This window comes from Coffea arabica, chromosome 1e (genome assembly GCF_036785885.1).
Source record: "Coffea arabica cultivar ET-39 chromosome 1e, Coffea Arabica ET-39 HiFi, whole genome shotgun sequence".
Taxonomy (NCBI): Eukaryota; Viridiplantae; Streptophyta; class Magnoliopsida; order Gentianales; family Rubiaceae; genus Coffea; species Coffea arabica.
The window spans coordinates 50,223,353-50,238,482 of NC_092311.1; the positions used below are offsets into that span (position 1 = coordinate 50,223,353).

General features: G+C 36.5%; 1 protein-coding gene across 2 annotated transcripts; it reads right to left on the reverse strand.

Moving 5' to 3' along the window:
- Nucleotides 1-9,548: 9,548 nt before the first annotated feature.
- Nucleotides 9,549-12,830, reverse strand: LOC113711918 (protein LURP-one-related 7-like). Of its 2 annotated transcripts, none has more exons than XM_027235161.2 (3): nt 12,302-12,830; nt 10,757-10,966; nt 9,549-9,850 (listed from the first exon to the last, which is right to left on the reverse strand). In XM_027235161.2, the coding sequence occupies exons 1-3, from the start codon at nt 12,587-12,589 to the stop codon at nt 9,704-9,706; spliced, it is 645 nt and encodes a 214-aa protein (XP_027090962.1). In that variant the 5' UTR covers nt 12,590-12,830; the 3' UTR covers nt 9,549-9,703. The 2 variants fall into 2 exon arrangements, with proteins under 2 accessions (XP_027090962.1, XP_071917414.1); XM_072061313.1 differs by lacking the exon at nt 12,302-12,830 and adding an exon at nt 11,807-12,283.
- Between the last annotated feature and the right edge of the window lie 2,300 nt (nt 12,831-15,130).

The following is a 15,130-nucleotide window of genomic DNA, read 5'->3' on the forward strand; positions in this document are numbered from 1 at the left end:
AATATGATCATAGAATATATATATATATATATATATATAAGGAACACAAAAGAAGCAAATGGAGAAAGAAAAAAAAAAAGAAGAAAGAAAACACCATCCAAACTTCTTGGAATGATTTGTGAAAAGTAAAGGTTTTGCTCTTTTTTTTTCTTATTATTACTCGTAAAAAATATAAGATTAAGGATGCTATGAAACCACTACGAAAATGATCATTGTCCAGTAACATATTATATATCTATCTTGCAAGGATAGAAGGAAAAACAATTCTCTCTAAAAGTGAGAGCTTCTCTCTCCAAAAGTGAGAACTTCCCTCCTCAGTGTAGGAGCTTCCCACTTTTTGTATCTGCTTCCCACGTCTCTTTGTTCTCACTTTCTCGCCCAGCTTTTGAACATCTTTTCAAAATTCAAGAATACAAAGTTTAAAATTCTGCTATTTCAAGATTGTCGGATCGATGATCTGCTTAATTGCCTGGATCATTAAAGAATATAGCATGTAGTTTCTTCAGATCAAAAATTGCTTCTGTAGCTCTCTTGAGTGTCAATTTTCTTTCTTTCCCTCTCTTTTCAAACGTCTCTAAATCCACCTATCATGGAGTAGTAGCAAGCTCATATGCACAGAGTTCAGACCTACGGAACTCCAGGAACCCAGTTGGGGGGAGGGGAAGGGCCTTATACCTTGCTTTTCCATTTTCGGTTTACTTAAATACTAATTAGTTTTACTCATTTGTCTTTAGTCTTTGTGGTGCTTTATTTTCTTTCCTTTTATTCCCAGGTTAAACAGGAGTTTCTTTCCATCTTTGAGATAATAGTGGGAACATTGTGTGAGAACTTGAAAATTTTTACATTTTCTAGGCACTATTTTATTTTTCTGTGTACATTTTTATACTTTCCTTTAACATATTAATTTTCTATATATTTTTCTAAGTAAGTACAGTTTTTAAATCATTTTTTTGTATAAGTTAGTGTACGTTAAATTTGAAGTGTATTATAGACGTGGGACCCGCTAATGCGGTTAGTGCGATAAAATTTTATCAATTAGTGAAATTTTGTACAGGAATATTATTTTACAAGGTGCTAGGAAGATTAGTGTTGGAAGACAATAAGATAAGGATTTAGCCACTTGTCTTAAACTTATTGGATTTTTGACTTTGACCAAGGACTTTCTTATCTCTTGAATAAAATCAAAATTTGACCAACATTTTCTTCATTTTGTTCTTCCTTTGGCCGGCCACCTTGAGAGAAAAACAAGAAAGAAAAACTTCATTTCTAGCTCTTAAACTTGCTTGAATCTTGAGTTTTAGCCAACCAAATTGGAAACTACTCCATACAAGTATTCACTAAGGAAGTTTAAAGGTTTTGGTGGAGTTATTTCGGAGGAGGAAAGACTAAACTACCATTGTTCTTGAGGTTCCAAGGTAATTTGCTAAGAACATCCCTCTTTGCTTCTAATAGTTATAAATTGGTGGCTTGTGGTTGCCACTGTAATAGTTTTATGCAATATTTCTTGGTTAGAAATGGTGATATGTGGATTTTCAGTTTTCTTAGAGAATATTCTGCCCATATATGAAGCTTAAGGGTTGGCCATAATTTCCTAACTTTGATATGTGAAATATTTGGTGTTAGTTTAATTTGCCTAAAGGAATTTCCAACTTACTCAATTTCAATTTTAGGATTTCTAATTTGAGCATGATTAAGGTTAGGTTTAGGGTAACCAATTGGTTGTATTTTAAGGGTGTTTGATAACCTATGATGTGTATATGCAATTATGGTTGATTGTTATGAGATTGGTGGTTGATTCTAGGATGGAAAAGTAAAGGAATTCAAGAGAAATGCTGTCCCTTTATTTTCTTGAAGTTTGAGTGAGTAAAAATGAGATTTGGAAATGTGATTTTATGATGCATTGGATTTACTTTGTTTAGACATACTTAGGTCCACTCTAGTGGTGTTAGATGAACTATATTTTACTTGCACTTATACATTTCCACTTTAAACATGATGTTTAGTTACAAATGTCAAGTTTTGAATTTCAAATATTTACTCATTTTCTTCCCAAAGCAAAGAGGAGTGGCATAGGTTTCTCGGCCACGAAATCTTCTATTTTAACAAGCAAGGCTTTAGGTGTGAATTTAAGGGATTGTGTCTTCCTCTTGCATATGATTTTACTCAAGACACTTATTATACGTTATTTCTTTGCATATGTTTTAGTTTCGAGCCAAACAAAACGTTTTACGAAAAAAATTAAAAACTGCCTTTTAATATCCGGCCACATATTGGCCGGACTGACAGGGGAAGAAGAAAAAAAATTTGGATTGCTCACTGCCTTGAATCCGGCCGCCAATCCGGTCGGATATTCGGCCAACTTCTGGCCGAATTCTGACGTGGCATTTGTTTCAATTGTTTTCCGATGGATTTTCTAAACCCTTTTGAGTTTAAATTTATGTTTGGTTTGGGAAACCCTTAGTTATTCATGCCCTTTGGTCTAAATGTACTCTTTTCACTCCCAAAATCATACTTATACATTGTATTAGTAGTTATTCGGATTTTCTTTGATTCACCTAAACTTTAGATGGTTGAACTGTAATATTTTCTCTTGATTATTCTTAGGGTTTCTTGGTGATTGAGGGTGTTATCCGGAAGGATACTTTGGACATTATTTTGCTTACATAGGTGAGTGTTATTTGTACGTTATGTTATCAATGACTATGTGAATTGTTATGACTATGTGATTGATGCTTAAATGGGTGATTGATGTACGTTATATTACCAACGTTTGCTAAAAATGAATTTTGTTAAGCGAGTGTATACTTTATCGCACTCGACCTAAATGAATGTGAAATTTTCAAAGATTAGATAATTAAATGCTACTTGTACATGAATGTAAATCTTTTGACTGAACTGGGTCCATGCCCTTCGTTGCCGGTCGACTCGAGCCAGAAACAGACTCGGTTGGGCGACTGGTAACCTTGGAAAAATGTTTGGTATACTCGAGTATGACCACGAAGATTGGTGGAGATTGGCCAGTGAATTGACTAATAGAGAAAAATAAAATGAATGAACGAATGACAAGAACAATGAAGGGGTTTTCACTTACAAATATGTTTTCTAATAATTGAAGGAATAAGGAAAATGATTGGCAAATGAATGAACGAATGGCTCTACATGAGCATGTATCCTTTTAATGAATGTGTTACCATTGCTTTCATATTGTAAATATTTTCTGGATTATTTGTTATTGAATGATTAATGTCTTGGATTTAATTATTTGATTATGTGTATGGAACCTCACTGGACTTTTAGTTCATTTCGTTAGTTTTGTTTTCCTTACAAGGGATACGAGCAGGGGTGTGAGTCCTGTACAGACTAGCATGATCTAGTTCTTTTGAATTTTTGCGATTGTACTCGCGCTAGTGTTTGGATAGGGTTGAATGTATTGGGAACTAAGAACTTTTGTCTTATTTGGGATTGTATTACTATTTGAAATAGAAATGTAAGTATACGTTTTAAGTTTGAGAACTGTTATTTTACTTGTTCTTTAGGTTATATCTTATTTTGTTTGAAACGAGTGAATGAGTCCTGACGAGAGTTGGGCAAGCGGTCCGCCAAACCTTTTGGTTCGCCTTAGGGGAAGGTGTGGCTGTCACACATTACATGTTTTTGGGGAAGATGGAGAAAGCTTTAGCAAAGTGCCTTGCAAAGATTTGATCTGTTAGAAACGAAAGTGGTTGGAATAGATCTAAGCAGTGCAGATATGGAACAAAGTGTACATGACTGTAAAGGTAGCTTAGTACGGAGAATAATGGAAGAAAAGATAGCTAACTTCACTGGACTTAAAAACTTCACCAATCATACTTGGAGTTATCCCAGAGACTTAAGAGTTACTCAGATAGGCCCAAATGTGTTTCAATTTCAGTTTGAGAAGGAGGAGGAACGGAAGAAGGTCCTATCTGGAGGTCCTTGGATCTTGACAACCACATTCTGGTGATTAGAGAATGGTGTGCAGGTTTTGAAAAAATATATTGAGTGCTTTAGATTTTCCTGCCTCTGGATACAAATCTGGAACCTACCAATTCACTGGATGAGCAATGCAGCAGGAAAAAAAAGATAGGGGAAATGTTTAGAAAGGTAAAGGAAGTTCTTTTACCACCAGGGAATAGAAAAGAGGGGAGACGTGAAGATTTTTGCTAAGATAGACTTGCTACAACCACTTGCAAGAGGGACCATTGTGAAGCTAAATGGAGTGATGGTGTGGATAGAATTCAAATACGAGAGGTGTCTAGATTTCTGCTCCAAATGTGAAATCATAGGACATGGAGATAAGAATTGCAGACTTAAAATGAACTCCAACCAACCTCACAAAGAAACCTAGTTTGGGCCATAGATGAGAGCAGGTAACATTATGATGTCCCCACTTAGGGGCGAGTACGGAAAAGAACTGATCCTTAAGGGACAACCCCAAACATCTGATGAAGGAAAGACTGGAGGAAGAAAGGTTCACGGGAAATTGGAGAAGATAGAACTAAAAGACTTGAGAAAGCCAATAGAAGAGGGGGTCGGAAGGGTAGGGGATAGAAAGAAGGAAACAAGTAGGAAAGTGGGAAACATGCGGGACGAAGTAGCAATAAATAACAAGAAAGCGACAGATAAAGAAGGAAGGAAAAATGAAAGGAGGAAAAAAGATCAGGAAAAAGAAAAATAAGGAGAAATACAAGAGGAGGAGGACTTTGTAAGGGAAGGAGAGGGCCAAATGGACGTGGAAATGCAAACAGGTGAAATTGGAAAAGAGAACATGAAACAGCCAAAAATATGGAGAGTATGCAAGGAGAACAGGAAGGGGAGCACCAAAAAATAAAATTGCAGGCATCAAACTCAAAAGCGGAAGACAAAAGAAAACAACAAAAAAAATTTCATATGATCAAAAGAATCCCACTTGGAGAAATGAAGGAAAACATTCAGATGCTGGAGTAGGGAGGCTAAAGGAAGAAGAATACAAAAAAAGAGGAGGGAGAACCAATAGACGAATATGGTTGACATGAACCACTGCAGAAACAGGTGAGAAGGCAAAACCAGAAAACAACTAACCAAGAGGAACTGGAGGCAACCCCAACAGAGCTTTCACAGTGCAAATGAAGGTTCTGGTGTGGAATTGTCAAGGTGTGGGAGGACCTTGACAATTCTCCAACTAAAGGAGGTGATAAATCTTTACTTTCCAAGTATTGTCTTCTTGTGTGAGACAAAAAATCAAAAAATAGCAATGGAAAAGGTCCAAAGACAGATTAAATTTGATGAATGCCATGTCATTAATCCCAGTGGAAAATCAGGTGGTCTTACATTGTTCTAGAAGGAAGAGGTAGAAGTGGTAAGCATAAAAAATAAGAGTTTCTTCATAGAGGCAAAAATAAATGATACAAAGTCAAGGTGTGTGTGGTGGCTGGTGGGGGTGTATGCTAGCACAGCTGAGAATGTCAGGAAGGAACAATGGAAGATTTTAGAGCAAAAAAGGAGAGAGGGGGGAAACATTGGATTATGGTTGGGGATTTTAATGATACAAGGTCTGGGGAAGAACAATGGGGAGAGAGAAGGAGACTTGAGTGTAGTTTTAATGAGTTCAATAGGTTCATAAGGGAAAATGAGTTGGTAGATATAGGTTTTGAAGGTAAACCATGGACCTGGTGCAATCAGTAGGAAGGTGATGAGGAAGTAAAGATAAGATTAGATAGATGCCTTGGAAATGTGAGCTGGTACCAACTTTTTGAAAGAGCAAAGTGTATTCACCAGGAAAATGAAGCATCAGATCATAGCATGCTCATATTGGATACTAATCCAAATCACAAGAAAGCAAAAAAAAAATTCTACTTTGATCAGAGATGGGTTAGAAATGAGAAGACCAAAGGGATAATAGAAAGAACATGGAGAATTGAACAGCATGGCTCAAGAATGTTTAAGGTTACAAGGAAGATAAAAGAATGTAGAATGGCTCTTTTGACATGGCACAGGAGGAACAACTTAAACTCTGGGGAGAAAATCAAGCACATAAAATAGACACTGCAAAAAATAAAGAACTCTGACAATATAGGAAAAAGGGGACAAATAGTAGACATGAAACTACGACTCAGTAAAGCATATATAGAGGAGGAACTCTACTGGAGTCAAAAGGCAAGGACAAGGTGGCTACAAGAAGGAGACAAAAACCTTGCTTTCTTTCATGCAAGTGTTATGGCTGCGAGAAACCAGAAAAAAAATCACAAGTTTGCAAAGGGACAATAGAGACTGGTGCAATACTGAACAGGAAGTGATGGAAAAAATATGTAAATACTATAGGAAGATGTTCACCACAGCAAACACAGAGCAGATTGAGGAAACAATGTAGGGTGTTCCCACTACTATATCAAGACAGATGAATGAGCACCTGATTAAACCAGTGGATGAAAGTGAGATCCAAAAAGCACTTTTTCCCATGCATCCAAACAAATCCCTTGGGACAGATGGTATGTCTCCCCTTTTTTTCCAAAAGAATTGGTACAGATCAGCTCTGATGTGGTTAATGCAGTTGTTAGTTTTTTTTCGTACTAGTAACATGTTAAAGGCTGTTAATTAAACTCTGATTACTCTGATCCCTAAGGTGGAAAACCCTATCAATTGACTTAGTACAGACCGATTAGTTTGTGTAATACTTTGTATAAAATCATTTCAAAAATGCTGGCTAATAGGCTCAGAACAGTTTTGAACAAGTGCATCAGTGAGACCCAATCTACTTTTGTCCTTGGGAGACAAATTATTGATAATGTTCTCATTGCCCATGAAGTGATGCATTTTTTTTTAAAAACAAAAGAAATGGAAAAGTAGGATTCATGACTCTCAAATTAGATATGTCTAAAGCTTATGACATGGTTGAATGGAAGTTTATAGGAAGAATGATGATTTACATGGGTTTCTGTCCTATTTTTTTTAGGTTGATCATGTCCTATATATCCTCAGTTTCTTATTCTTTTAATCTTAACGGAGTAAAAGTGGGATATATAAAATCCAGTAAAAGCCTGAGACAAGGAGACCCCCTCCCCCCTTATCTGTTCTTAATTTGTGCAGAAGAATTGTCTCATCTGATTAACAAGAAGGTAGACCAAAAAATAATCACAGGAATCAAAGTGTACCAGAAAAGCCTGCAGATATCACATTTATTTTTTGCAGATGATTCTTTAATCTACTGCAAAGCAACAATCCAGAAGGCTAAATAGGTAAAAGACTTGCTAAAGATTTGCTCAGTGGTTTCCTGACAGCTAGCGAATTTTGAAAAATCAGCAGTGTACTTCAGTAGGAATACTCCAACCCCAATCAAGAAAGCTATTTGTGAAGAATTAGGAAACTTGAAGGAGGCAATTAATGGCAAATACTTGGGGCTACCAATGGCAATAGGAAGGACTAAGAACCAAGTGTTTGGCTACATCAAAAGTGCAGTGACCAACAAACTGAAAAGATGGAGAAACAAAATGCTGAGTTTGGCTGGGGAAGAAGTACTCATAAAGTCAGTGATCCAAGCAATGCCAAACTATGCCATGGCTTGTTTTAAACTGCCAAAAGGACTGTGTAGGGATATTTGTAAGAGTATAGCCAACTTCTGGTGGGGTAGTAATCAGCAGGAAAAGAAATTACACTGGATAAGTTAGAAGAAACTAGCAGAGGTCAAAGGGAAAGGGGGACTGGGGTTCAGAGATTTAGAAGCTTTTAATGAAGCTTTACTTGCTAAGCAACTTTGGAGGATCATCTTTTTCCCAAATTTGCTTATGAAGAAAGTGATTAGGGCCAAATACTTAAGAGATCCTAAAGCACTAGAAACCCACCCTCCTCAATCAGCTTCTTGGACCTAGAAAAGTATTCATAGTGCATGGAACTTGATCCAAAAAGGTCTATGGAAAATAGTGGGGGATGCAAAGCAGGTGAACATATGAGAGGACAAATATGTGATGGGCTCTAAATCAGGAAAAGTATGAACAACATGCCCTCCAAACTGCCTTTTGTAAACAGTGGACCAGCTAATACAAGAAGGAAGATGGAATAAGGATACCCTGCAGCAAGTTTTTAATCAAAAAGACAGAAAGCAAATAGCCAATATGCCTCTCAGTGTATTTAAAAGACAAGATAGGTTCTTCTGGTACTTTTCTACACAGTAAAAACAAGTTATGCAATTGTTGTGCAGGAAAGCAATACAGATAGAAGAAGATAGAATCTGAAAGAGGAAACAAGCTGGCAAATCCGAAAACACAGCATCTGGAAGCAACTTTGGAATCTGAGTTTAAAGCACAAGTTGAAACACTTCATCTGGAAGTGTTTACAAAATGGGGCAGCTGTTAAAGAAGCACTCCATAAAAGAACAGGAAAAGGGGACAATGTATGTACAGTTTGTGGAGAGAAGGTAGAAACAATAGAACACTATGTTTTTCCAATGTCCAATTGCCCAAATAGTGTGGAAATTAGCACCAGTTAAATGGGATGGGCTGAGGGATCCCCAAAGTAATATGTGGAGATGGTGGGAGGCTGTAGCTCGAACAGGAACAAAGGAACAAGGCATGGAACAAATCAGCCTGACTGCAAACATCCTATGGCAGCTATGGAAAGCAAGAAACAAGTCAGTGTTTGAACAGCAAAGAGGAGAAGCAAGAGACATAGTTCTGAGGGCACAACAAGAATGGATTGAATTTGAAGAGACAATGCAACAGGAAACACTAAGGAAGCAGGGAAGAGTAGTTCCAAACCAGAATGAACAGACTAGTGCACCATCACTAGAAGGAGTCATCAGAATTAATATAGATGTTGCTGCCAATGCAAGGATGATCAGAATAGGGAAAGGAATACTTGCAAGGCACTGGACAAGAAAGATTATAAGAGCAACGGGAATAGTAGAAAAGAAGAAGGGTGAAGCTCTAATGGAAGAAACCTTAACCATTAGAATGGCTCTCCAAATGCCAAGAGAAGCAGGCTGGAGGAAAATTGCAATCCTATCAGACTGCAAAACAGCCACTGACCAAATCAAAAGCAACAATGTGCAGGATGGTATTCTAGCAACCATTCTGGAGGACATTAAAGATCTAACACAAGGTTTTGAGTAATGCACAGTATCTTTTGTACCTAAAACGTATAATGTAGCAAGTCATATGCTAGAACATTTTGGAATAAAGCTAGTTAATGACATAGATTAGGTAAATAATTTCCCAAGTTGGTTGATAGAAGCAGCTAGGAAAGATGAGAGGGCTGATGCCCCTTTTTGTAACTAATCCTTGTATTATCAAGTGTTAATATATATAATGATATTGCCGTTTGTTGAAAAAAAAAAAGTAACATTATATGACGTTTTTCTGGAACTGGATGGAATGAGGAAGATGAAAGCACACTATTAAGAGCTGGGAACATAATTTGACATGTATACTATTATCGCTTACTAGTTCTTGATTAGATTAGATGAGGGCTATGGCAGAAATGCAGGGAATGGTAGTTGATGATAGCGCAGACAATAATAATATTTAACAGGTAGGAGTGTAGGACTGTCTCATAAAGGGTGTAAAAAAGTGCGTGTGATCGACCTTGGAGTAGCATACCGGAAAGAAAAGTAGAGTCTCCGTGGAATGACCTTGGAGTATTTCCACTTCTGTAATCAAAACAATGGAGAATGTAATGTAATGAGTGGCAACTTATTTTGTACAATGTTGATAATCTATATCCAGAGTTTCCGTCCATCAAAAAATATAACCACCAGAGAAACAACCAGAGCAAGATCAATATGTCCAGGGAATATGGTTACTCGAAATCTACTCCTTGGAACAAAAGCCTTCTGTATCCCCATCTTGTACATTAAACTGGTCTGCATCAAGTTCAATAGTCAGACAATATCTACTTTCCAACACATTTAAACATTGGAAAGTATCTCCCACCAACAATACAAGGGAAATAAAAAGAGATGGAAAAAGTAAATATCTCACTATTTAGAATGTTGTCATTGAGTGACACATTGGAATAGCATAACCAACAATCATGAAGTTACTACCATTTAGATACAAATTCAAACTCAATAGCACACTAGGGGTTACACTGCACACTGATGGAATTGAAAGTCAGGTATTATTCATATCAAACAGGAGTAAGCACAGTCCTAGAACCAAATTCAAGCTCAAGACATTGACCATAGAAAAAAATTGAAGAATTACAACAATAGATCATGGCCAGAAAACTTGGACTTGATCTCACATTAACTTCAAGAAGAATTCATCCGTATTTTGCATCATTTCAGAAATCATATATGTAATTTTGACAAGATAGTATATGATTCTCCATCTTATCATGAAAGAGGGAGTTTAGTATCAGACAGAAGACGAGTTTTAAACTAGTGCAAATTGCATTCATATCAACTGTTAACCGTCCTATGAGACTTGGACTCACGAATACCGCAAGCAAATTTAGATGGTATGTGCATTTAATCTAAACTGATGTTACTAAACATTTCTCACATATAATCTTTTTGTCCAATGAAACAAAGTCGCGTACTGGTTACAGAAGAACCATTGCAACTTATATATCAACCCAGAGTTTTGCCATTTCCATCAGCTTCAAACTCTATCTATTACTTTAAATATTAGTAAAGTTCATGAAAAAGACCATGCCGACTTAAACTCAGCTTTTCCAGGGAATAAGTAGTGCAAATGATATGATTCAGACATAACCAAATTACCATCATCACTTAATTAGTACTGCTAGATTCTACAAGTAGTACCTCGGCCATTATGGAATTGCCTTTATAGATAGTGCAGGATCTCTTGAATGGAGAACCTCTCATCTTGAAATCAGTTTTCGAGTCTTCACTTTCTTCACCAATAAGAAATATCTCAAACTCAGTTCTAGTGAGTTTATCCACAGTCTTTTGCACTCTGAACATCAATTCCTCCCTGGAATCAGTTACCCTAAAGCCTTGCCAAGATCCATCCTACAAGAAGAAAATATTAGCTTACATCTAAAGTGGCAGACACCATCACATTCTAGAATTCCTAAAACAAATCCTATCCAGTTTTCTGACACCCTCGTACATGGCTTCAACAAATACTGACCTTCCTGCACTTCCATCCCCACTCTTAGGCATTATTCATACAAAGATGCAGGACTTATGCCCCTCCTAGTTTTCAATATTGAAATAAATTTCATTTTTTCGAATAATGATAATGTGATGTTAAATGAAGTAATCAAGCAAAGAATGGTCAGTTGAGAGCTTAAATAGGCTGAAATCCTAGATCTTTTTTCTTTTTTGGAGGGAAAAGATGAATACTTTCATTCATATAAATCAGCAGATGCAGCATTAACCAAAAAGGAGGGAAAATTATCCCACCATACAAATCTCCGCTTTAAGCTAGCTGCTAGTTTAGCTATCAGCAAGTTTGTTCGCTGTTCTACATACATGTGAAATCTTGAACGTCTGGAAACTCTATTGCAATTTTCTAGCTATTCAATTGTGTGACTGTTATTGCAGTTCCAAAAAATTGTAACTGAATTTTTTAAGTGAAGTTGCTCTCCAGTTTTCTGCCTTCAGTATAAAATTTGGTACTTCTACAAGTGTAATCTTCATAAATCCAAATATATTCTGTGTAGCACAATATGGCAGCAGACAAAAGAACATGGCAGCAGGCATACCCTAATTCAACAACTTGAGAAAGAGCAAATTGTTAAGAGGTGCGGTTAGAGAAGTACTATAAACCTCGCACAGAATCAGATGCTTTTAACGAAGTTAGATTAATTTGCATAGCTATTATCTGAAATTCAAAGAAGACCACACCTCAACATTGATCATTCCTGTTGCAGCTGCAAATTACACATTCATGAAGAGCAGCTGTAGAGTCTAAACTGGTTGATCCCAGTACCATCGGACGCATTCTAACTTCTCAATAAATTAACGGGCATTTGATTAAAATTTCCTTCTCCAGCCAAGTCTCAGCAGGAGCTTGTAAAACTCTACCTTTTTTCAGCTTACTTCATGGTATCATTTTAGACCTAAAGCACCCAAAAATAAAAAAGTTTGTCTTCTATATTTTTTTTTCCCTTATTCAGAATCCTTTTCAAGCCGTTTCATCAACCTCTATTCGCAGATAATTCTGCTTCTGATTCAACATTCTCATTCATGCCAAAACCAAAAAAGATTACGTTTTTAGGATTCAAGATACTTTAAAGAAAATGAAAATCCCAACTTTTTGTACAATATTGAAAGAGCTCGTGGTTAAAGTTTTTGACTATTCTAACAAAATGGAAAAAGGAGAAAGGAAAAGAATCTCACAGTTAATTTACGAATGCAAAAAAGAGTATTCCCGGAAGCATTAAAAATGAGTTTAATTGGAGGGTTCTGATGAAAAGTTGCAGCTGACTTCTGGTCGCGGCTGTTTGGTGGTGGGGGACGTTCGACTTTGAATACTAAATTTCCACAAGAATCGTTGAATCTGATGCAGCTTCCGCTGCCCAGTATTCCATTCTTTTGTTTCTTTGACACAAAAAGATCGAACGGTATTCGGAACCTGGCATCATCTACATATTGTTCACTTTCATCTGGGACACTAGAGCTCCCCATCTAGAAATCTTTTCTTCTTCTTTTTTGTTTTCTTTTCTGGTGGAAGAACTGTACAAAGTGATCCTTAGGACGATAGAAAACAGATCACGGTAATGGATTTGATTAAAAAAGAAAACGCCGAAAAGAGCAGAGATTCTTCGAATTTGAGGGGGTTTTTTTTATTTTTATTTTTTGTTGCCGTTTCGGAGGCAGGCGAGAGAAGGAGTAGAGACAATAATAAAGTTCATTGCCCGCCGGCAGGATTGTCTATCGTTGTTAAATTCGATCTCGGCCAGCACCATATGCTGGTCTGAATATGGGCCAATTCTAAGGCCTGTTTTCACAAAGGATCGCACTAATCTCATCCCATTTCAGCCAAAGCCCGACGCATTTCCTATACCTTAGTTTGAGGCCCATTATCCAAGTGGGTCGTACTGAGCTTAGCAAGTTTTCAGCCCAAGCTTTTTTTCTTGTATATATAAATATATATATATACTTTTTTTGTGGATTAATTTATTTCTCACTACCTTTTGTTAAAAATATATATATAAATTTTTATGAAATTTGTGCCGTGCAAATTGAATGCCATGACAAGAATCGGAATGCCATAATAATGGTGATCTTGCAAAATGACCTGTTTATGGATGTGTCAGATCATAATACAATACTCAATCCATAATTCTTTGCATTTATCCGGAACAGAGCAACAGCATTACTGTCTATAACATAAAATTAACATCAAATAACCATCAAACTATCAAATCAACATCCTTATACTATATAAGATTGAGTTTTGGTCAAAAAATAGGTTGAATTTCAACCGCATAGGTGGGGGTTTTCTGGAAATATGAAATATTGTGTATTAGTTTAAAAGTTTTAGGTACAAGTTAAGGAAGCATGTATTTGGGTATGTTTACTGAAATAACCTCATTTTAATACATTTAAAGTTGTCATTGATGAGCCATCTGGGTATTGATGGAATGTTTAATTAGTGTGCAACTGTTTTTGCATTTTGTACAACCCATATATGCTTGTGTGTTGGTGTAATTACCGGAATATCCCTTAACTACCAATAATTTCCCTTTTCAACCGCAGATAACCGTTTGAGATGTTGCTTTGTCTGAAGCGTTTGAATGGCAATCGGATTTAGGAAATGAGCCAACGATTTCTCTATCAATGGTAGGAACCTATTTCTCTATCATTTATAATCTGCATTTATGAGCCACAAACGTTGGTCAGTTTATCCCCTTTCAGTTTCAGGAGTTAAGTTTTCCCTTTTTGCCTTTGTCTACAACGATTTGCCTCATCGTTTTCTCTTCCATCTGAGATCAACTCTGAAATTATCTATTATTTCGTTATTAATTACACCCAATTCAATTGTCAACTGTTGGTATGTTAATTAGGGGTGGCAATTGGGTCCGTTTCGGGTTGGCGGGTCGTGTTGAGACTCAGGTATAACAGAAAACCCGCTGACCTGAACCTGACCCGCCAACTCGAAACGGATCAGAATACCTGACACGAATCCGAAAATTTCGGACTTGCGGGTTGGCGGGTCGACCCGAAATAACCCGAAATTTAATTTTAATTTATTAATTTATCACTGTAATTTCTAATAAAATCAATTTTGTACAAGACTAATTACATAATCAAGTAATAAAAATTTAAATAAATAATCCCAAACCAAATCTAAAATAAATTAAAACATTGTAAAAGTGTTTTATCCCAAACCAAATATAAAATAAATTAAAACAGTATAAAAGTAAAATATAATATAATACATTATTTGTTCAAATATAATAATTTCAACTTCACACAAGTTAAATAAATTCATTTAGGACTAAGTGATTAATGCCTTTGGAAAAAAAGAATAACTTAGTTTATTTAGATAAAATAATTTTTATGTTTATTAAATTATTTTTAATTCATAAAACTGGTTATCGGGTCATATCAGGTCACCCACGAGTTGACCCGAATTCGATCCATTTTCTTTTCGGGTCCATCGGGGTTCGACCCGATTCTGATCCGAACCCGCGAAACCTCAACCCAAATCCATTAATTTCATATTAGGTTCGTGTCATGTTTTCAAATCGTGTCGGAAATTGCCACCCCTAATATTAATGCCTAAACGGTTGATTATTAGTTTCTCCCTGTTTGCATTTTAGGATTGGGATAATTCTACCTGGCTTCATACTAATCAGCTCAGAATGCTCTTCAGTCCCAGCTACTTCCGGTGGTTCAGCGTGAGGTTAGATTTCACCCCCCCTCAATTTTTCAGTTCCTCCCTTAATTTTGTCGGTGTGTTCTTAGTACCTACAATTAGCGACTCTTATCGCGTTGCCTAACCCCAATTGGTTTGGGTTGGTTATAATCTTATAGGTTTGCAGCAATAGCAAGTAAGAGCTCTCGGTGGAGATTCTGGAATAAGGTTAGTTTTCTGTGTTGCTCTGCCTTTCTGCATTATCAACGACCTTCAATTTGACACAGTTTTATTGTAACGCTGTGTGAATTAATTGATTATATTGTTTATCTTTTCATACTAAGTTTTATTTCTTCTCACAATGT

Coding starts and splice junctions, on each gene's coding strand:
- LOC113711918 (XM_027235161.2), bottom strand. CDS start 12,589: ATGGGGAGCTCTAGTGTCCCAGATGAAAGTGAACAATATGTAGATGAT. Junction 10,967..12,301: donor TTTGCATTCGTAAATTAACT/GTGAGATTCTTT, acceptor TTCTTCTTGTAG/GATGGATCTTGGCAAGGCTT. Junction 9,851..10,756: donor GCAATTCCATAATGGCCGAG/GTACTACTTGTA, acceptor AACTTGATGCAG/ACCAGTTTAATGTACAAGAT.